We start from the raw sequence: 24,075 nt of genomic DNA, 5'->3' as shown, positions 1-24,075 counted from the left end.
AAATATTAAATCGGCACGAAGTCAGCAGGAAAAAGGCCAACAGCATCCTTGCTCGCAAAAGGACACACACACACACACATATGCACACTCAACTTGATTGGAAAAGTGGCTCTCAGTGCTGGCTGGCTATTAAAAAGTAAGACGAAGATGAAGACGAAGCCTATAAACGATAGATAAGTAGAGCACCCAAAATGAACACTCAATACCGAGAGTATGAACTGAAGCCACGTCCCTACATCAAACGGGGCCAAAAAAAAGGGAAGACAACAACAACAACAACAACAACTCGGACTACACACACGCATGATTAAAAAGTCCGAGTCGGGTTCAAGGGCTGGGGTTAAGGCTGGGTCCGGTTGGCTTGGGCTACCTTTCAAGTTGAGTAAATGAGCATTCAAGCGTTTCAGATTATCAATATGCATGCCTATTGGCAAGGGAAACTGAACTGGGAAAGGAGAAGGGAAAGGGAATGAGATGAGCTATAGCCGATTGACCAAATTGTACTTAAGTTCAACTGGAGAAACTGACCGAACAGATAATATTGGGGGATAGCCACAGCTTTGGAGGGGGGATTGTGAATGCTGATGTGTGGCAACTGAGACATCGAGACTTCGTCTGCCAAATGAAGCGTTTTCTCGCTCAAGTTGTTCCTCCTTCCACCTTCAGCCGAGAATAAGAGGAAGTCGCGGAAATACGTTTGATTGCAAAACGCAATAACGCTTGTCTGTCTCTCAACTTGTCTGAGTGTCTGACTTTCTCTCTCTCTGTCTGTCTGTCTCTCTTTTCTGACGTCGTTCTGCCACACTGGCTATGCCATCTAGAAGACACTGTTCAATCATTGCAACAACAGCCTCAGCTTGAGTCACACTCTCTTTCTCTTTCTCTGATACCGCTCATAATTGAGATACTTTTGTTGCTGTTGCTGCTGCTGTTGCTGCTGGCGGCAATGCGAACCATGTCAGCGGGATGTGGATGTTCGCTTGGCTGCACTAATGCGTGGCACATGCAAAATGCTTAAGAACTCAATTAAGTGATGAAGGGCGACGTCAATTGAGCCAAACTAGCAGCACACAAAATGCACAACAACAGCAGCAGCAACACAACTTGGGAGCATTCACAACAGAAACGCATCCAGCTATGTGCTTGTGACAGCTCCTGCTGAAGGATCTGTTGAGGCACAAGCAAGAGTTGTGTAATGTAATTAGATTGCTGGCAATGCTTTCCAATGCACAGCTAATTGAGATGTGTATTTAATATTTATAATCACCAATGCTTAGCACTCATTACGACTGCGTGGCCACAAAATTCATTCTGCGAATTAAAGGAATTCTTGTAGATTAGAAGATATTATATCTGTGATTTGTCTGACAATATTTGATAGACAGTTTAAATTAAGTACACTAGGTGCTCTAATCTTTGAGATTCATATGCTATAAAATACTTCACTATCCATATTGTGCCATCATTATCTCTAAAATTATAAAAGCTTTTTTTGGTGTAAATATATTTGTGAAATGCTGTACATTAGAAACTGAATAAACCTTAAAAATCAAAAAATAAATATCAAATATATATAAACTTGAAAATTCATAAAATAAAAATTTTATTTAAAAAGGTTATATATAATTAAAATAAACATTAACGTATTTGCACATTACTGACTGCAAAGACCTTCGGTTTAAATTATATTGTAATATTAAATAATGTAAAGAGAATTAAAAATAAATAAGTAGGAAAGCTACCCATTTTCAATAACCATATTCTACAATTATACCAAAGAAATACTAATTTATAATTAAAAAATACTAAAATATACCAAAGTCTATATTTGGTATATGGATTTCCCCGTATAAAAATAGACAATATCACAACTTAAATACATGTGTAAACTGCAAAATAATTTTAATTGGGTTAGATATTCATTAAAATTAATTAAGATGAACAATTATGATATCAAATTTGTGTAGTTAAATTTTAGAACATCTTTAAATAGGACAGTCAATAAGTTTTGAGGCCCAGAGGCCGATAAACGCGATATGTTTGCACAGTTTGGCTTATCGCAATTTATCTTGATTTCAATGATCAATCTAAGATGACAGCTGTAAGCTATATTTATTGCATATCAAGATGCAGCAGTTGATTGCTGAAACCAGGTGAAGTCGATTGGGAATGAATTGTTAGTGAAGCTGTTAACTGCAAAGAAATTCAGCATGCGTAATTTATGGCAATTAAATGTTGGCACGTAATTTGCATATTTCTCACTTTGTGCTAAACATTCTTGCAATTTGACATCATTTCATAACATTTGGCAATGTCTCGACCTCGTTTTCGACCGCAAGCATACGCACACTCACTCACCTCATATAAAAACATGCCGGTCACTAATTATGATTGATGCACTTTAAAATTGTTGGCAAATTATTATTGCCAAAAGGCAAAAGAGGAGCGACGCCCAACGCGATTCCTGTTTCCCTCCCCCCACGCTTAACTCAATTAGTCAACCTGGCCAGGCAACAATTTTCTGCTGTTGCTGCTGCTGTCGTTGCTGTTGCTGTTGCTGTTGCTGTTGCTGTTGCTGTTGCTGCTGCTGCTGCTGACGTTGACGTTACCGACGCCGACGCGTCGGTCCTTCATGCTTTCGTCCGGGCCAACTGTTGCAACGAAATTACCACAAAGTTTTCTGTTTGCTGCATAATTAAAAAGTTTGAAAAGCTTTTGCCGAAACCAGGCAACAGTCAACCTACAGTTGCAGCTGCCTCCCCGCACTCCCTTTCCCTCCTCTTTTCTAGCTTGTGGGTCCTTCGGCTGCTTCTGGTGCCTGCTGCCCGACAAGCTATTATAAACCAGCGGTTATGCGGTGGTTGCAGTTTTTGCATGATTGACAACCCAACAAGCCGTAGCAAGTCAGGAGAAAGCAGCTCCTACTGCTGCTTCATACCCACAATAAAAAAGCTAGCCAAGGACATGCCAACGCATGTGCTTTTGCCTTTTGTATGCCACATACTACAACTATGTTTATGCGAATGCATGCCAACAACACAATTTCCATATTTTTTGCACAACCGCGCGAGTCCTTGCACTCTAGCACACAAAATATTTATATTTTTGCATCCAATGAGTATTTGATAATTAATTTTTGCTGCCAAATGAGAGCACATGCTCCGTTAAAGTGCAATTAGAGCATTCCACACACAAATACGGGTCAAGGCCTGCAACTAATTGCAGATTAAAGACATTTGCCAGAGTCTTTAAAAATGCGCTTGTTCAACTATATATTTTTTGTGCAGTGCTCGGATTGCGCAACACTGACTAAAACACGCGGGTGGCAAACTCATTAGGGCTTTTGCTTTTGTATGAAAAGTTCTGCAACTATTTATGCTGGTTGCCCCAATTTGTTGTTGTTATTGTACTTGTTGTTGTTGTTGTTGTCCTGGACATGTGTGCAGCAAAAAAACCGCAAGTGTCAACTTACATGAATCGTGGCAGATGAGGGGGGAGAGGGGAGGAGTCTAATGCGAGGTGTGTCAGCCACCTGGCTCATTAATCATTAAAAAACAGACAGACAAACAAACAAACAAAGAAGCAAGCAACAAACACAAGTGGAGCGCAATTTGTTTTATCGTCAGTCCAGCTGCCTTCCCTCTTCCTCTCCTCCCTCTCTTCTGTTTCTCTCGCTTCCCTGTCCCTGTCCCTGTCCCAAACACGTGTCTCTTCTAACGCGTTCTGCACTGATTTTCCTCACACACACACACTCACGCACACTCTTGTTTCACAGTCACACCAACACACACACGCACACCAACGCACACCGACCTGACCGCATGACATTCAACAATTAAAATAATTACGCAAATCTCTCATAGGATTTGTCTCACTTTGGCGTGAGCTTGTTCACTTTTCTGAACACACGCCACACTCACATCACATCGGCATATCAACTGATTTAACTAGTTTGTGCTCTGAATGAAGCAGTGAAAGCTTTATATAAAATATTATATATTTTATATATATTTAATACACTTAAAATGTGTCTTAATTAAAGGATGAAATACAGTCCCAATATAATAAAAAGTAAATTAGTTTGGTCTTCAAAATGTAGAAAACAAAATGTGACCGATACAAATATTGTTTTAAAAGCAATATATAAATTCTTAATAGTGTAAATGGTATGATTATATTATTATTAGCATTGTTCTTACTGGTAAAAATTGTATTAACACAGTTAAAATACCCAAAACTTTTAAAACAGGTTCGTGCTCGACAAAAGCATATATAAGATATTTTAAATTTTACATATGTTATACAGCTAATCTTCTTAATTTATATTAAATTTGGACGCTTTATAAAAAGAAATAATTTCCTCTTCAAAATTCTGAAAACAAATTATTAATCCTGCAGATATTTTTTTTAAAACAGGAAAATATAAATTCTTAGAGAGATTAATGGTATAGTTATATTATTATTAGTATCATTATTATTAAAACTGATAGTTATATTACAGTAAAATATTATACCACACGCAAAATAAATAATTGAACACTTTGGTACTTTAGTTTTATATGTTTTAATAGTTTTCTCATTTACTGTAAATGGAACTGACTCTATTATCTTTAAAGTCGACGTCAGCTTCGATGTATAAATTTCCAATTTATATATTGTGGTTGTTTCTATAAAATTTCCAGCACCTTGCAACAATTATTAATCGTAAAAATTTATGTATAGTTATCAATACTACAAATTCATATATAGGCACCTACCTAAATGTTAAAGTTAAGTTTGCTCTTTGCTCAGTCGTAAATTGTCATTATGTGTCATATTAAAAGTGGAAAATATATGCTAGCTATGATTATACAACATAATTGAGCATAATTTACTATATAATTTAATGACTTGCGCTCATAGTGTAATAAATCAAAGGTACCATATTAATTAAATAATGAATTATTTTCGAATGATTACTTACAAAATCATATAAAGCACACTTGAAAATTTGAAGAATGTCATTTACCTCATTAATTTAAATTTGTTACCTAATCAAATATGTTAACTATGATTTTTTAATTAATTATTTGTAAATTGAAGAGCATTAGTTATATAATATAATCTTATTTATTTTCGCAATTTTTATGTTATTTAATGTCACCTGCTTCCTTAACCCTCTTTACTTCCCCCGTTGCCCACTCTATCTTTCATATAAAACCTTTTTTGTTTCCCTTTCCCTCTCTCTTTCTCTATCACTAATAACGTTTGTTACATTTGTTTGTTTGATTGCCTGATGCCCGACTGTCTGCATAGCGTGTGTCTGTGTGTGTTTGTGTGTGCCTTGTTGTGTCTATGTGTGGTTTACAAATTGGTTGTGCGAATGTATAAACGTATGCTCTGGAAATTAATTAAACTTTTAATTGACACGCCATTTATTTGGTCATTGCCCCCATAACCCTATCTCTTTGTCACTCTCACTCTTTAGTTAGATATTTTTTTAAAGCATTTGTGTGATTGATGCAATTTATTAAATTTATATTAATTAAGCCATTAAAATTGAATTCGCTTCAAGTTGCAATTTATTGGCATTAGATGTCGAAAGTATTTAAACTAAATTAATTTTGCAAAATATTTACAGAAAGAGCACTTTACTTTTTAATATAATTATCAGCATCAATTAACGTCCAAAAATAATGACATAATATTTGAATATTTAATTTAATATGATGATTTACTAATATTGATGCAGAAATTTGAACAGAAAAGAAGAATAATTTAAATATAAAGATTTATAAACGTTAAAGCATTAAATTATGGAAGATATATAGAAAGATAAATCTTTTTTTTATTAAGTATGAAGTTATGATTTAGTATATGAAATATAACAGGTGCTTGCAATCTGTGTTGGAATAATTTAACTCATGCGTCTATTGTGTTATAACTAGAAGAGTTATGCAATAGTATTATGGTACTTCGATAAATCAAGTATGATGTTCTGTATTATATAATATTTTACCAGTATCTTAAATTGAAATATTTTAAGAATTATACAGCACTGTTTTGCGCACTCGAGCACAATCGACTGTAGCTTTTATTAAGTACATGTTTATGTAGTATATGGAATTAAACAATTTTTGCATTACAATATACCAAATAATTAGTATATTTTAAGAAAAATACTTCAGTGTCTTGCACACTCGAGCACTTTCGACTGTAGGTTTCGTTCTTATTTTTATTAAGTAGTATTTAGAATACAACAGGTGCTTGCAATCGGTGTTGGAATAATATAAATCATTCGTCTATTGTTTTATAACTAGAAGAGATAACATGATATAATTTGGTTGGTTTAGCCAAATTATCTTTGCAATAAATGAACTTGTCTTGAATAAAACTACATCGATATACCAAATATGGCCTTCTTACTTCTTCTTTTATTGCAAATATACCCAAAATATTTCGAATGAATATCATATTTTAAGAATAATACAGCACACACTCGAATGTTGATTCCTTACTTGTTGTTTTTAAGTACATGTTGATTTAGTATTTAGAATACAACAGGTGCTTGCAATCGGTGCTGGAATAAAATAAATCCAACGTCTATTGTGTTTAAACTAGAAGCGTTAACGTGATATAATTTATTGGTTTAGCCAAATTATCTACGTAGTAAAAAAAGCTTGTCTTGAATAATTCTTCATCGATATACCAAATTAGGCCTTCTTACTTCTTCTTTTAACTGCAAATATACCAAAATATAACGAATGAATATCATATTTTTAGAATAATACAGCACACACTCGACTGTAGCTTTCTTACTTGTTGTTTTTTAAGTACAATATGATTTACTATTTAGAATACAACAGGTGCTTGAAATGTGTGTTGGAATAATATAAATCAAGCGTCGATTGTGTTATAACTAGAAGAGTTAACATGATATAATTCTTTGGTTTAGCTGTGTTATCTATGCAATAAAAGAGCTTGTCTTGAATATCTTACTCGCTGGCGGGGTCAAATTAATCTGGCGAGTCCAAGCCACTTTTTAACTAAAAGCCAAAGGATTAACTCGACTCCCAGAGCCGTGCATGTACTTTCGAAGGGGATATGTTAGCGAAGAGCAATTGCGGGGTCTATGTCTGTGGGTATTATTTGCCTAGGCAACCTGCAAAATGCCTGATAATGGATTATTCCATGCCATAAATGTAAATGCAGAACAGTGCGCAGTATCTCTTCGTGCTCCACTCTCGCTCTCACCACTAAGCACCCATCAGACCATCCAGCTAGCCAAAGAGCCCAACAACCAAGCCAAGCAATCTAGCAACGGCTGCAGCAACAGCAATAACAACAGCAACAGCAACAGCTATGCGCGATGACGCCATTTTGTTGCAACAGTGGCAACAGTTATGGCCGCCATGAAAAAACAAAGAGCAATGCAAAAAAGCAGTCACAAAAAGGGATAGACGCAATGCGAGGCAAGGAAACTGAAAGTAGCGGCAGCTTTTTATGGCCACAGTAAAGTTGCAACAACAACGAAGGCAGCAGCAACAGCAACGGCAACAGCGGCAGCGGCTACGGCAACTACAGTCAACAAAGACGCGTAAATTATTTTAGATTTACATTTCTGCATTTCATTTATGCAGCGCACCCACTTGGCCCCTCCCTCTTCTTCTTTCTAACTGCCTGCCTGCCCCAGCTGGCGCAGGACTCTACGGCGGTGTCTGCCGTTTGCCGCCGGAGGCGTTAAGCAAGACGGCGTCGGCACATAATTTATGCAATTTTTATGATTATTCATTATGAGTACGGATGCGCAGCGCCAAAGCCACCATGGGTGTTATAGGCAAATAGTTACTCAAAAAAAGGGAATACAATTTTAAGATTATTTTGATCACTATTTCAATAAGAAAAGCCTTTGAATAAATCATTTTATTTTACTTCTTAGATTAGAGTTTTTCAATTTAAAAAAATTATTTAGTATTACATATAATTTTGCATTGAAATCATTATTTTAACTATATCTAAAAATGCAATACTTTTTTGTACGTACTCGTATGTCCGCCTGTCTGTCTGTGTATCAAACTCTGAACTATACAAGATAGAGATGATATATTTATGTTCCAAATATATATTCGGTTTATTTGTTGAATATGGTTTTATTAAAAATTGTTCTTTAAATATACAGTCTACTTTTTTTATTTGAATAACAAGTATTTTGTAATTAATTATGAATTTATATATCTAGTTTTGCATTGAATAAATCATTTAATTAAGACTAATACTTAATTCTGCTAAACTCTTATTGTTTTTTATACTGTATTTTTTACAAAAATAACAATCAACTTTGACTAAATAATTTAATATTACCTGTAATTTCACATTGAATAAATCATTTTAACTGTAATCCAATTCTGCGTTGCTTCTTCTCAAAACAACAGTTGAGTTTGAATAAATCATTTAGTATTGCATCTAATTTTGCATTGAATAAATTATTAAATTATAACTCACACTTAATGCAGTCTAGCTTTTATAGTTTTCAAATTTATATTCAAATTTCTTACCTAATTAACAATTAAGTTTAAATAAATAAAAAAATTTAGCTAATTCTTATTTCCATCCACTGTGCAGCATAGCTTTTTTTGTATTTTTTTGCTTCGACTGTCATGTCCGCACCGCATTTGTTTCATATTTTATGCATCTTCTTTGGCATAGCGGATATGCAACAAAACGTTTGTTGAGCGAAAAATGCAACAACAACAAAAATTATAACAGTTGATAGAATGGGGAATTTCGCAATTTTTTTCATTCTTAGAAATGCGAAGCAAACAAAAAATGAGACCGACAAACGTCGCTCATATATTTTTCAAGTAATTAGCATTAATTTTGCCAACTGATAATTCTCGCGGCTTATGGCAACCATTGCAGCGAGACGTCTCCTCTCCACCTTTTGCGCTCACGTGCTGGCCAACGTTGGCTTTGGGTTTGAGAATGGGGCTGTTGGGAGCTCCTTCTTCCTGGGCCTGGGACTTGGGCATTGAGCTGGGGCTTGTTGCTCTTGTGGTGCCTGGGCTTTATCGCTTGCTGGCTGCCTGGCTGCGGCATTTGCAAGTTGTTGATTGTGTTATGGCCAAAGTTAATAAAGTCATTTGCATCTTGCATTAAGTGACTCCAGTGCTGAATGCCAGTTAACTGTGTGTGAGCATAAGTTAGACGCTTTAATTAGCTCTCAAGTTGGCATGTGGGTCACCGAGATATATACATATATAACTTGGCTAATGCTAATGCCTTTTAATGATGAAATATGAACAGAGAAAGCGAGAGAGACAGAGAGAGAGAGAGAGAGGTACGAGTATGAGATCAACTTATTATCAGCAAAAGCAGCAAAGAGAATAAAAACTAATCCTCAAAATTAATTACGCAACTTTAGCAACAAAAAAAAAAGTAAAGAATAAGAGAAGAGTAAAATCGCATAAAGCGATTTCGACTAGAAACTGGCAACCCCAATTTCAAGGCGTCTTTCCTTTTTTTTGTTGGCAATTTGGGGAAAATAAAATACATTTTTAGTGCAGCACAAGAAAACGTCAATCTAATTGAAATTCTAGACAAAATCTTCCGCAAATTACCTTCATTGACAAAAATCTCTAATCCCACGATGCGAAACCTGAAGACAAACTCAAGAGCAGCCACCCCATTCTGCTGGCAAGCAACCCTCAAGCCAAGCCAAGCCAAGCCAAGACAAGACAAGACACTGACAAAAAGCAAAGCAACAAAAAAAAAATAGCAAAGCAGAGAATCGACTTTTCCTCGATAAGTTATTGTTTGAAAAAGGGTCATGGGAATGAAGGAGTGAAGGAGTAAAGGAGATTGGCAAGCAGGAAACATACTTGAAATGAAGCGCAGCGCAAAAGCAGCTGAAGCCATAGCAAAACCAAAGCACCAGGAAACGGAAGTGCACCGATGGCAACGCTTGCATTGTGTGGGTATATTTCTTTCTCTCTTTATTTGTGTGTGTGTGTGTTTGTATGACAATTGGGATGCAGGTGGAGAAGATGCTGCTGACGACGCGTCGTCTTCATATGCCAGGCAGGCAGCCAAAAAAAAGTACTAAGAGAAAAGAAAACAAAAGCAACGAAAAAAATAGGTAAATACTTTGCGGTCGTCGTTGTCGACGTTTTCGCTGTGACTTTGTCGCCATTACGCTGAGTACATTGGCCGCAGCCACGCCCCTTTGGGGCAACTCCTTTGGGTCTGACTGCATTTTTCATAGTTGCAACTCTGGCTGCTGTTGCTGCTGCTGCTTTAGCGATTTAATTTAATCAACTGAAAGCGCATTTGCAGCTTTCCTAACCGCACATACACAAAGCAACACACACACACACACACCCAACCACCTAGACACACACCCACACACATACAGGAGTCTTGCATTTGCCTCCTTGTGCAGCTCAAATGACTTCGTTTCGGGGCAACGCTGTCATTCAACTCGCTGCGGATTGTGGCAGCTTACCCATCTCTCTACCACCCCTTCTCCAACCCCCCTTCAGAGACCGTTGTGAACTTAATATCTCTTCATTTTGATCTTCAACGCATTGATTCCGTCGATGCTGCCTTCTTTTTCCTTATCTTTTTTGTTGTGTTCTGTTGCTCTTTATTGCAACTGTTCTAGCATTGCGTATACGCAATGTGAGCTTCGGATCAGCAATGCAAATGAATGCAACTCAATGCTTTAAGCATTTCTTTGTGCCAAAATATTGTTTGGCGAATGCATTTTCAAGTGATATATAATAGTATGTTGTTGTTGTTTTTTGAATTATAAGAGCATTTTTAACACCATAATATTGCATCGATACATTTAAAATGAGGAATGCTTGGCGCCTAACATTGCGTTAAATATTAATCGTATGAGGTGATTCAAAATGTTAAATACAAATGCATTTGGCCAAGGAACAACTAACGTAATGCCTTGGTCAGCAGAGTCACCGGTTTTAAATCCGATTGAGAACTTATAAAGGGATATCAATAGTCAAAAAATTGTCGATTTTTAAGCCGCAGCCTTGTTTAGTTATGCAGGAGGCTTGGGGGCCAGATTCCCCGCAAACGTTGCGAGGATTTGGTGGACTCCATGCCACGTAGGTGTTAGGCTGTAATAGCCAATAAACGTTAAACAATAAAATATTAGGTTGTAATCAAATTCTAATTAGTAGGATCAAGTTATTTAACATAAAAGCTATTATGAACTTTATTATATTTCTCATTTAACACTGCTATTTAAGTGAACTTTATATGTTCTAAAATATTGAATTACCCAAAATGAAAAATTGTTGACATATTTAAAAATAAATACATTAAGCTGTTATAACTAAATTTTTGCGTTGAAGTTATATATTTATCAATTTTAAACGTGTAGGTCGTAGGCACTGCTATTTCAATGAACACAGCTATGTGTAATCACTTTATTGCTCATCTGTTGAGTGACTCGTGAATCTAAAGCTAAGCTAGTTTTTCGATAGTAAACAATCGAATAGAAAATTAAAGACAATTTTAGTCAAAGTTTGTTATGAAAAAGGAGTTTCAGCTGAAGAGAACGCGAGTTTGCTCTTATTCCTCCTTCAAAGTTCCCACTACATAAGGAGACTTGAGTTTGAGGCCTCTGCGCACAGTTCGTTGACAGCTTAATCAACATGAAAACAGCAAAAACCGCAACACCAAGAACTGTGACACATGCAACACCCGACGCAATGCTCAAGCTTAACGCGTGCCCCCGCAGCGAGCACAGCAGCAATGATTATCCTTCTCTTCCATCGTCACCCTCTCTCCTTTGCTGTCTCTCTATGCTAGTTGGCTGTGCAGGTGATGATGGTAATGAGCCTTTCCCAAATCACCAGACACGCAAGAAAAAAGGCAGCCAAAAACCAAAGAGCAACACTTAAAAGCTGCAGAGAAATTTCGCTTGAGCCTGCTTGAAAGCTGAGTGGGAGGCGAAAGCAAATGAGGAATAAAATGTGTGCATTAAGAAATCTTGTAAGCTGAGAGAGAGATAAAGAGAGAGAGAGGGAGAGAGATAGTCCAACAGTTGGCCTCAGGCTACAGAATGTGGGTGAGCACAGACACTTCTCATAGCTTCGCTCTACTCACTGTTATCCCAGTGGATTTATAATTTGCCGTTGCTTCTGCTGTTGTCGCTGTTGCTGTTGTTTATTCCTGTGGCTTGAAGTTTCGCTTCACATTTTTTTCCTTGCTACTGCGCTGATTGTACATACATATCCACGTATATAAAATTCTCATTTGTAACCGCGCGTGAAATTTACACGCATTTTGAAGTCTAATTTGACATTAATTCAATACCCTCAGGATAGTACGCATTACGCTCTGCTCTAGCGCTGTTGCTGTGTGCGTGTCTATAGTGTGTTTACAACTGTGTGTGTGTGTGTGTGTGTGTGTGAGTCTACTCATGTATGTATGAGTGGTTGAGTGTGTGGTTGAGTGGTTCAGAGTTTTGTTTGCTCTCGGGCGTCGTGTTCAAGTTTCCCAACTAGAGGCAACTTTATTGTATATTCACCACGCGGAATTTGAAATGTAAAACGTTGCGGAATTACGCAAATCATTCGCATATGAGTGTGTCTGTCTATTCATTTACCCCACTCACATGTGAATATGAGTTACATGATGTTAGTGTGTAACTCTGTGAACCGCAATTAATCAATTACAACAATTAATTTCGTTTACAAATAGGTCAAAGATTTAATTAAATGAAAGTTTAACCGTTGCATCTATTTGCAATTTTTTTTTGGTTTTCCATTAACATATTTTATTAAAAATTTGACATATAAAATGTTGTACGACATTTTAGCTATAGTATTTATGATAATGGGATAAATATTGTTAATCTTATTTAAGAAATACTTTTGTATGGCAAAAAAAACCCACTGCAATCGTCTGACAATGTGGTATATTTAGCACTTTATAGTATATTTTGAATGTATGTATTCTTTAGCATTTAATTGTAACATTGTAACATTGTAACATGCTTACAGTTAAACGTTTTTAAGGTATTTATATTTAGTTTACATCTGCAGAAATGGAATGCTTTAGCAAATTGAACATACAACACGAAAAATTCAATTTGTGGCTCTTGGCAAAAAGTCAAGTTAATATTTGTCGAACACATGTTTTCCTTTGAGTGCAAAAAGTTATTATGGTGGAGCTAATGCAGCAACTTTTAACTCATTGGCATTCAGCTTACTAGCCAAAAGGAAACCCGGTGTCAATTAAACTCAATTCGGTTCGCGACAGATTTCGAATTTACTTTTATAGATTTTTTTTCCGTTTATCAATTCTTTGGTTTGTTTTTTTATTTTTTATTCTATATTCTTTTTTAGTTCGTTTCATTTTAGTTCGTTTGGTTGCGGTGCGGTTCGCATAACCATCACCAAATTTATTTAAAAACTTGAAACTCGACTAAAATTTGCACAAATGCTGCCAATTTTGGCCAAACATCAAACCGAACTTGAACAGGACAAGAGCGAAGAGGGAAAAAGAGGAAGAAATTGGAAAAAATAGAAGAAGCAGATGCCAAACAATGAAGCTCAGTTTGGTCAAAGGCAAATACCACTGATTGTGACAATCAGCGTGACAATAAAATTGGCGCCCAGTTGCGGAGCTGGGAGTTGGGGACTCGGGATCCGGTTTTGGGATTTCTGGGATAGTCGGTGGGATGCGCTGCTGCCTGCTAAACGATGGCAACAGCTGGCACAGTAGCTTTGGCAATCAGAGAAAAACGAAAGAAAATCGCAGAGACAGTGGAAGCTTTAGCTTTAAACTTTTCACAATTTCCATGCCAACAAAATGCGATGAAGGAATTTTAAAATGCCGGCATGTCAACGGCAAATGTGGAGGCGCCAATGGGGGGCGTGGCAACCGAAATGACAGGCTTGTGACACGCACAGACCAACTGTCACACCCGCTGTGCGTCTCACTCTGCACACACACACACACATGTGAGTGTCGGTGTGTCAGTGTGTGTTTGTATGGCTAACCCTTTGCCAAAGCCAAAACGTATTTTATAAAATCGTCATGGCAAAAAAAGGGGCAAAAAAGAAGCAAAGAAATCGAAAAGAAAAGAAAAGCAAAGCATAGCAAAGCTAAAGGCACGCAATGATAATGCCACTCTTTTTGTCCCTTTTCTAATTTTACTCTGAACACTCGCCCGGTGGCATTGTTGCTGTTGTTGCTGTTGTTGTTGTTGCAGCAACTGTAACATTATCTAAGCTAACAAATTGTCAACACGTACAAATGTGTTCACTCAAACGTAAACGGGGTAATAACCATTTTTCGTAATAATTTTATGTCATAACAAATCTAGGTTATACTCGCACTCGCACTCGTACGTAAAGCGTTTTTTCTTCTATCTTTTATTCTTCTTATTTTGCTTCTTCTTTTACTTCTCGTATTCCACCTAAATACAAAGAGTTTGCTTGCCAAAAACCCAGCTGAATTTCGCGACAGTAAAGGGGGCGGGAAAGTGTTTCTACCTTATAAAGATGGTTGACAACTTAACTGCTTTAGCTAACTTGAATATTATTTGTTATATTTTGATATAACCTGATTGATTGGAGTTTTCAATTTTGTATATATTCATAAAAGTAGAACAAATCAGATAGTTTTAACATATTTTTAGAGCATTTTAACTTCATATTATTTGAAGTTTTTTTTTTATACTTTCTTTATTTATGATGTTTGTAAATGTATAATGTATTGAGAGAAAAAATCTTGACTGAAAAGTAAATTATAAATATCCATTTAAGATTTTTACGATCTTAAAACAAAATATTTTGAAATATAATTCTTAGATTTAAAAGATGAAATCAAGATTTGTTTGCTAAGAGATTGTATTTTTGTAGAGTATTGCAATTTAATATTTCATACTCTTTTGTAATTCATATTTTCTTTAGACTCTTAAATGTCTTTAATTAATAAAAGAAATAGAAATTATTTATATATTTCAATATGCTTCAATAAATTGTGTATAAATTGAAAACGTACTTTTTCATAGTGTTGCAGTAAACACAAAAAGTGAGTAAATAAATAAATAATTTTCGTTGCAACTCTTTCAATTCTTCACTAAATGTTCGCAAAACTCGACAACCCTATGTCCCAGTGAGACATGTGTTATGTTCATTGGCACAAATTGCTGACTTCCTTCAGGCTGCTGCTGCTGCTGTTGCTGTTGCAGCGTTTGTTCTGGCAAAAAACTACAACAGCAGCAACACGTCGTCGTCAGCAGCAGGCTGCCGAAACAGTAGAGAAAGAGTCCACAGAGAGAGATAGAGAAAGAGAGGGAGAGTGGGCAACGGCGTGTCCTGAGACGCATAATGCGCCCGTTCAACTTAAGAAATAAACTAAAGTTGTCACGTAAGCGAAGTTTATGGCCAAAAAGCAAAAGAGACCAGAACAAACCAGACCAGAGATGCCAGCGATTTTACCCAGCAGTTGCACAGTGGAAACATCTCTCGTTGGACACGCGCCATGCCACCAAATCATCTGCAGAACTGTCCATCTCTTTCCCCTCTCTCTCTCTATAACTGTTGCAAGCTCAGAATGCGTCTAACATTTAACTGCCTGGCTGACTACACACAACAGCAGCAGCTGGGAGTGGGGAGAGGGGAGCGGACAGTGTTATGGGGGGCGGAAAGTCATGAGACTGGGGCGTGGCTTTGCCACTGATTGACCAAATGATAGACAGGCAACACAGACGGCACTTTTTAAGCAGCAGGGCATCAGGCGAGGGAAATAGAGAGTGCAGAGTGCTTACATCTTGCATTTTTGCCTTTGATTGCAACTTTCTTTTGCCCATTTAGCACGTCTTGACGTTCGTCGATGCCCATTCCTACTCCTATATCCCATTCCCATTGCCACGCCCCGCTGTCAGTTTGTTAAATATGTATGCAATTTGTATCCTTTACGATTCCCTTAAGCAATGCCACAGAAAGTGGGTCGAGCTGGCAAACGATGATCCGATGAAAACTTTATAATTTCCTAATTGTTTTTGTAGCAACATTTGGAAATGTGTTAAAATTGCACACGGAAATAACATTTTTTTGTATTATATTTCAAAGAAAAAAATATATTAAATGGTCTTTGTAAACGATGTTTCAAAATATACTAAAAGAGTTAATGCTTAACTAATTTAAATCTTTTATTAAATCTGAATAGGTTTTTTCGAGATCTTCTCCAAGCTCCGCAGTAAATGCTAGATTAGATTTTATATTAATTTAATTTAATATTTACAAAAATATGTTTTTTTAAGGTTTTTATTAGTATATGATAAAATTTTGGACAGTACTTATGCTTGCACAAATCAAGTTTGATTTAAATTTTTAAGAAATATATATTTTGAATGTAGAACTATATCAAAATACCAAACCAAATACCTGGGTAGAGGGTAACTCACAGTCGAGCACACTCTACTGTGGGTTTCTTACTTGGTTTAAATTTAAGAAGTGATTTTTTCTTATAGATGATTTTAAATAAGTGAAACGTAAATATGTTTTGATTTACAGTAACATATTTTGGATTTATGTTATTCTCCATTTATATTTATATTTAATGCTTGTATTAAATATTCAACTTTTAAATACATTAGAGAAACTGTTTGATTTAAATATTTATTCAATATATCAATAATGTGTTAATATTGCGTTTCAAGACTTAAATAATTTGAAGCTCATTTATGCAGCGTTGGCTTAAAAGGCTTTTTGCTGCTGTCGCATGATTGTCGCACATTATATTGCCTATTGTTGTCAAGGCCAATCATAATTTCACAACACTTTCTCATTAGCATCGAGGACATTTGCAAGGCCTGGCAAAGCCACATGGGATGGATGGCTTCTTCCCCCCTTCTCTCTTCCTGCCTCCTCCAGCCATCACCCATCTCATTAGTGCTCGCAAATTTGTCAATGCAAATGGCGAAAACGTCGCCTAATTGGATTTTTGACAAGTGCCACGTTACGACATTACGGCTTTGACAGCAACCACTGTTGGCAAGAGGTGTGGAGAGGGGGGATTAAGACCAGGGGGCAGACTAAGCTTTTATGAATGTGATTTGCGATTGTGATTTGCCGAATGCGAATGCGCAATATTGCAAATTAATGACGAATATTAGTGCAGCATTTCGAACTCAAAACACACGAAATTAACCAAAGTTAGTTTTACTAATTAAACGCGCATTTAATTACAATCTACAGCTGATTGGCAGCTCGTTTCGCAGTTGAATTGCCCATGGGGAGCAGGTAGTGTAAATAGACGTTTGTCAAAGATAAATTCGCTTGGCAGTTCACTAAAATTGACCGACAATTGTCCCTAAGGGTGTGCAATCTTTTTTGTTCAAGGTTTTTAATCAAAGACGACATAAATAATGAAGGACGCTTTTCAATTGTTGGGCATTGTTTTCGCTTCACTTCCCTTCGCTTAAAGTGGTCGATATCTTTGGCAAAGATTTGTGCAAATAATTTTGCAGTTCTTTGGCAAGTGTAACGCACACATTGACACAATATTTACCCATCAACACGTGGCTGTGTTTAGCTTTCGATTCGCTCCACAGTGCATCAAGTATACGCTCTTTGAGGGTGACTCGAATCGAAGCGAGAGCAAGAGCGAGAGCTAAAGAAATGTTTTGTCCTGATTATATTTACCCAGTGTGATATTAGCTAAACAATCAAACACGTGTGTGTGTGTGTTTCGAATTGACCGTTGGGGGAATAAATAAAGCATACCCTTTGAATAATCATAACAAAATATATATATAAAGTATATTGGTTACATATTTTCTCCATTCCAATCGTCTCGGCTTCTGAACTCCAGATTATCATCGATGCCAACGAAATACGTTGGCAATATGCCGCGACCCTTGACATATGTCATGCCTCGATAGTCACATTCCAATCCGCAACGTCGCAGTATATCAGCCGATTCCTCAGTAACCTGTATGAAGCCCGGCAGACCCGTCGAATCCATACGGGATGCCATATTCACCGGATTGCCCCAGATGTCGTAATGCACCTGCGAAGCACCCACCACGCCTGCCATGACCTCGCCACTCGAAATCCCAATACTCAGCTCGCCGGCAAACATTTTGTCCAAAGGAATCGATTTATACAGCTTATTGATGGTCCAAACTGTACGCATCAGATCCAAGGCAAACAAGGTTATCACAAATACAACGTCATCATTCGGATGAGAAGTCACTCCTTGAGTTCTGAGCGCAAATGATTCCATATGTTCTTTGGCTCGCGAGACTGTTATACAAAAAAAAATAGCATTCAATTTCTATAGCTGTAATGAAGCTTACCTTCTCGTCGTAGAGAGTTTGCCGTAGGACTTGCATGACGATCTCTCCAGGAGATCTCAGTTTCGCTGAAAGTAGTCTGAGATCTTTTCTCTCGTATATGCAAGCCACAGGCAGCCATATAAGTGCAGCCAACAATTTTGATTTTATCCACGAGGCATTCATTTTTATAATGCGATAACTAGCAACAAAAATATAGCAAAAATTTCTTTAAACGGTATTCGCATTTTAAACTTACAACTGCATCGAATTCAAAGATAATCTCGTTGAGAAAACGCAACTTGGACATGTCCATTTCAAAGTTTTTGAGCGTAGCAAACATCACTGCAACCATCTTGTGGCTTTCGAAATACATTTCGTGTTTCTCCAGCGAAGTCATATACAATTTAACTGCATTTAAATATCATTTAATAGATTGATAGGCAAATTTTTTAATGACTTACCAACATGAGTAGGCAGCAGATTGTGCAGCAATATAGTTATCGATTTGTTGGTGATGTGAGCATCTTGCTGCTTATTCAGCAACTCAACTCGCCAGCTAAACATCAAAAGTAAATAAAATATTAAATTTGTATTTTCTTACTCACTTGTAGTTGATCTTGTTGTTAAACTCCACTTGGCGCTCCATAAAGTAGAGACTCAACAATGTGATTGACACCAATAGACAATGACAGATTTCCGGATCAAATGTGGGATTCGTTGAGCTACTATTGCGAAACAAATAATCGTATTGAAAGAATATTACAATCGCATAAATGGAAGCCTCCACAATGCCGATCACAATTTTCACGGTCAGCGGAATGCCAGTAAATATGAGTGTGACGCCAATGATGAGGCAAATCATTTTGGTGAGCACCCAGGGCTGAAAGCAGACACTACTGCTCATCTCGTAAAGATACAGTTTACTCTCAATATGAAGTACCACAAACTCGGTCGGATCGCAATCCATCTAAACAGAAATAAGAATTATGTTCGTAAAAGCATCAAATAATATCCCAAACTGCTTAAACTTACCAACACTAAGCCTATGATCAGAAAGTACATCAAGATGGTGAACAGATAAATACAGAGACGGGCAATGAGATTGCGTTGTATTTCATGAGAACAATAGAATATAAAGCAACTGTATTTGGAGTATCTGTGCACCTGTTTGTGATAACGCCAATGGCACAGCCATTTATACCACATGATGAAGACGACGACAGTCTGGAAGATGAAACTTAACGCATGCATCACATAGTTGACGCTATGCAATGTAGTACTATCCACAGACTGAACGTAGAACAGGCTTATGTAAACCACCCAGGATAGAAGAATGCAATATTTGAATAAATGGTCTGGTTCTTGCATGAAATTGTACTCAAGCGTGGGATCGCGAAAGTTCAAGAAAACGAATCCAAGTAATGGACGTCTTCCATCACCTTTGTGACTCAAAAATTTAAACATGGAGCTGGCATTGAAAGTAATTACTAGGCGGATATATGTATATACTAACAGCTTAACTGCACCTACGATAAAATTCCTGATGGCATCTCCGCAAATTCTTTACGCAATTCCTCGTGCACATCTAAATTTATTGGTTTGCTTTTGTCCTTAGGGTGAAGTACATAAAATGCCGTGGACATCTTACTAATAGCTGGAGAATTCGTAATATCAGTAGCCGCAATTAGAAAAGTTTTAATGTTGTGCTCTCGAAGATAAATATCATCTCGAGCCTGTTGAGTGCCCGGCAGAATCTCAAAGTTATGATCAACCATGAGCGACAGTGTTTTTTCGCTAATATGCAAATGTCCTGGCACTCCCGTCGACTCCAGTTTATTGGCAATCACAACATCTTCGCCTACAATACACGGAATACATTCTCCCATACATAAATGTATAAGAAGGGCTTACCCCAAATATCGTACTGCAGCTTGGCAGAACCAATAACTCCAGCTAGAAGACTGCCTGAGTGAACTCCAATGCGCATATCAATGTCCAAGTTGCGTGACTCTCTAAGAGGGAGAAATAATTTAGAGAGAATAGTGTAAAGTTTATAAGCAAAATGTTCATTGATGAAAGTCATGTAAGGCAACTTAAGTTTGTGTTTGATACTTTCTACCTAATTTCAATAAAAACATAACTATGCAAAATTAATACCGCTATATGATAAAATATACCAAAATATACTTAAATACAAATATAAAAATAAACATAACTATGCAAAAGTTATATTCCTTACCTTAAAATATACCGAAAAAATACTTAAATACATATACATATATAACAATAATGCATCGAAATAAATACTAAAACATACCAAACTCGCCATTTCAGTATATCGATATACCACATATACACTCTAAATACACAATAGAATACTAAATATTCGTGATTACCTAGATCTGACAGCTGGAGGACTCTATGGTATATTTTTAGTGCAATGGTATTTTAGTACATATTCTTTTAGTTTATATGAAGATATCCGCACTATGTAGGTTCACTAGCTCTTATGGCCTCTGAGATCTTATTGTTCATAGGAATAAACAGACTAACAAACTGTTGGACATTATTATTATCATTATTTCATTTGCCTGCTCTACCTACATATATGTATTTTCTGTGGATCCTCAGTTATAATAAAGCTTCTACTCTGTATGCGCCTGGTATAGTAATTCTTAATATTTAGAGGAAATCTAAAAAGTCTCATAGTTACCTCACATCCCGAATGTGTGCAATCATGGCGTGCGCTAAATTGATGCAGCACTTGGCATGATCAGGATCGGGCACCGATAAACCAGCCACACAATAATAGCAGTCTCCCAAGAACTTGATGCGTTGCGTCCTGTAGAAAGAGGCGGCCACATCAAAGCTGGCATACAGATCGTGCAGGACAGTAACCAGCTCTTCCACGGACAGCGTTGTGGTCAAGTGAGTGTAGTTCACAACATCCGCATAGAGTATAGTCACATCCGAGTGTGTCTGAATAGCCATGATGCGCTCCTTGGTCTGCTGATGATGGCGACTGCGCATTCCGTGTCGCCTGCCCGACACCGCAATGCGACTGCGAATATCATCCTGAAAGGGTTGGGCTATTTGCGGTGGCAGAATGCTGTGAAGCAGCATTTTCTCTTGCTCACGAGCACCCTTGAGCATAATGTCCTCAGTCATAAATTGATGGCGCTCGAGAAACGATGAACGTACAATGATATCGGTCATGAGGCGAAAGAACGTTCCCAGCAAATTGAACCAAATGTAATCGACCAAATCGATGGAAATGTTAAGCAAATTGTCGATATGTTTGATCTCAACTTTGTTGTAGAAGAACGTCTCGATGAAAAAGAAGAAAATGTATAAGAAACTTATGGAGCAGCCAAGCAATACCGGAGCCTTAACCGTAGGCATGGGCAAGAACATATAAATAACAAAGAGCACATAGGTGTCGTAGAGGAAATTGAGATCCCAATAGTGGGCATAGTAATGAATGAAATGAATTGCCATATCTGCGATGTATTCTTTTTAAGAATTCGATTAATATATATGATTTCATTTAATACACACCAACTGAGACCAGTGTCATGACGGCAATTATCGACGTTACGTATACGACCCATTTCTTATTAGCTTCCTTATAGTTGATGCTTAACACAAAGATGATGAACAGACTTGCTAACGCATAGAGTAACACATCGATAAAGATGAGTTCAGTGTGCTTAAAGAGCATATTATAGACATGTATAAAGTGTATTTAAATAATAATTTACCATAGATGTCTTTATCAGCAATGTACAGCAAATAATTGTCATTACCGAATGCAGCAATATAAACACGGTGAGTGCATCGAGTCGAATGCGTCTCTCATACACAGCATATTCTTTATCCACGCCAACTTCCTCACAGCGTTTCTATACATGAAAATATGTGAGCAATTAGAAATGGGAAATGCAATCTTGATATTTGTGAGCTCTACCTTCAGGTTGCCTAGCTGCAGGTTTCGCTCATGGCTCCAGTTGGTATGGCATCTTCTCCAAGTTGTGTCAAACATTTTTGTTGAAAAATAAAAAATATATATTGTAAAATCGAGGAATGTTTTTGATGTGTCTGAATACTTTTGAGAATTACCTGTGAATGTGTTTGAAAATAAATAAGCAAATGTTTGCTACATATTCAATTGAAAAAAAAGAATTTTCAAACTGTATATAATGTTTGTTTATCTAACAATTACAAGTCTTAAATATTTTTTAATTTTTCATTCATTTCATTCTTCATTTCAGGTAAGCGAACATTTCTAATGAGCGAACAATTAAGGAAACATTTGCAGGTAAACCGAACCAGAAAATGAGTGGGAGGATGTTGTATGTGAAGGCTGAAATACATTTTTTATAATTAAATTCCAATTTGTGCTAATTTAACGTGTTTGTCTCACATTACGCAACGAGACACACAGCTAGAGACAAATATTATTGCCAGCATAGAAGTGAAAAAGAGATAGAAGGATAGAGCGTGGGAGAGAAGGAAGTACAGCAGAGAGATATCTCGCGACTATGAAAACTAATTGAAACGCTTAGACAAAAGTTGGGAGCGACAAGCACTTAATGCATTTAATAGAAGTCTAAGTGTTGCCTTACCGTTAAATGGAGTTAAGGGGGAAAAGGGCGTCGAAGGAGGCGGAGGAGGAGACAGCAGCGGCTGACGAAGGCAGCGAGAAGCAATTTAAATCTTACTAATTACTCGGGCGACAAATTACGCAGCAAGGCATCAGCCCGCCCCACAAACAAACACTAGCAGACACCCACCCACACACACACATACACACGCACGTATTTATACAGATTTTTGCACTTAAAGCATAGAACAGGTGTCGCCTCTTCTCTCCTCTCCTCCATCGCGTTATCCACCTTACTATCTTCCCTGGGGCCTTGTCGCTAGAGTCGTCGACTATTTTGAAAAATTAAGTGTCATTTGGTTGTCTCCTGGGTTCATTGTTTCCAACGTGGCATAGACGTCTTTGCTTTGGCGCCCGCTCCAGCTTCAGCTTCAGCTTTAGCTTCTGTTTCGTCTCCTTTTTTCCCAGCACGAGGTTCAAGCTTGAGCCTGGGATTGGGGTTAAGCTCATCGGCGGCGTATAGTTGCCATTGGCGTGGGTGCCGCATGTTTAATTCAACGACTGGAAAACCTCGCTTCCACTCTCTCGACTGGTTGCTCACAATGAGATAGTTAAGCGTAATTACCAAGGCGGCAAATGAATAAGAGAGATTGGTTGAGCTCGTCGAGCAGCCAAGTAGCTTTCTGCATTCTGCACATTAATTATTAACTCGCAGGCTTTCGTTGATGGTTCATAGATGAGGCGCATTAATTGACTTTTGCATTGGCCAGCTTCGCTTATCCTTTGTGATCTATAGAAGCGAATCAAGTAAAAACAAGTAAGAAAACTACAGTCGAATGTGCTCGACTGTGAGTTATCCGCTACCCATTGTGAAGAAAAGCAAATCAATACGGTATTATTCTTAAAATATACCGAATTAATATACCGCAAAAATACTTAAAGTTTATACATGTCTAAATTTGGTATATTTACACCAGATTGTCAAAACTACTAAGACCCGAAGGAAGTAAACGTTTTTCTTTAATCCAAAAGAATTTATTAAATAACTTCTACAACGTTTATCTGATTGCAACTAAATTTTCAGGAATCATAAATTCTTCTGTTATTATTATAAATACTTCTTATATTACTATTTATTATGTTATCAAATAACAAGTGCTGTTGAAAAAAATGC

The 24,075-nt window shown here is 37.1% G+C and overlaps 1 protein-coding gene across 2 annotated transcripts; it reads right to left on the bottom strand.

Annotated features, from left to right (window-relative positions):
* Positions 1–17,767: 17,767 nt before the first annotated feature.
* Positions 17,768–22,408, bottom strand: LOC132792222 (adenylyl cyclase X E-like). 2 transcript variants are annotated; one of them, XM_060801484.1, is made up of 12 exons: positions 22,266–22,408; positions 22,060–22,200; positions 21,857–22,007; positions 21,012–21,798; positions 20,210–20,310; positions 19,829–20,156; positions 19,331–19,766; positions 18,904–19,265; positions 18,760–18,854; positions 18,555–18,706; positions 18,320–18,497; positions 17,768–18,266 (listed from the first exon to the last, which is right to left on the bottom strand). In XM_060801484.1, exons 1-12 carry the CDS (start codon positions 22,338–22,340, stop codon positions 17,788–17,790), a joined length of 3,285 nt encoding a protein of 1,094 aa, XP_060657467.1. In that variant the 5' UTR covers positions 22,341–22,408; the 3' UTR covers positions 17,768–17,787. The 2 variants fall into 2 exon arrangements, with proteins under 2 accessions (XP_060657467.1, XP_060657468.1); XM_060801485.1 differs by lacking the exons at positions 21,012–21,798; positions 21,857–22,007; positions 22,060–22,200; positions 22,266–22,408 and adding an exon at positions 20,695–20,790.
* Between the last annotated feature and the right edge of the window lie 1,667 nt (positions 22,409–24,075).

This window comes from Drosophila nasuta, chromosome 3, assembly GCF_023558535.2.
Source record: "Drosophila nasuta strain 15112-1781.00 chromosome 3, ASM2355853v1, whole genome shotgun sequence".
Lineage (NCBI taxonomy): Eukaryota > Metazoa > Arthropoda > Insecta > Diptera > Drosophilidae > Drosophila > Drosophila nasuta.
The sequence above is the reverse complement of the archived record's forward strand: the minus strand, read 5'-3'. Positions and strand labels throughout refer to the sequence as shown.

Coding starts and splice junctions, on each gene's coding strand:
- LOC132792222 (XM_060801484.1), bottom strand. CDS start 22,340: ATGTTTGACACAACTTGGAGAAGATGCCATACCAACTGGAGCCATGAG. Junction 22,201..22,265: donor TGCAGCTAGGCAACCTGAAG/GTAGAGCTCACA, acceptor TTTCATGTATAG/AAACGCTGTGAGGAAGTTGG. Junction 19,767..19,828: donor ATGCCATCAGGAATTTTATC/GTAGGTGCAGTT, acceptor TTTCAATGCCAG/CTCCATGTTTAAATTTTTGA.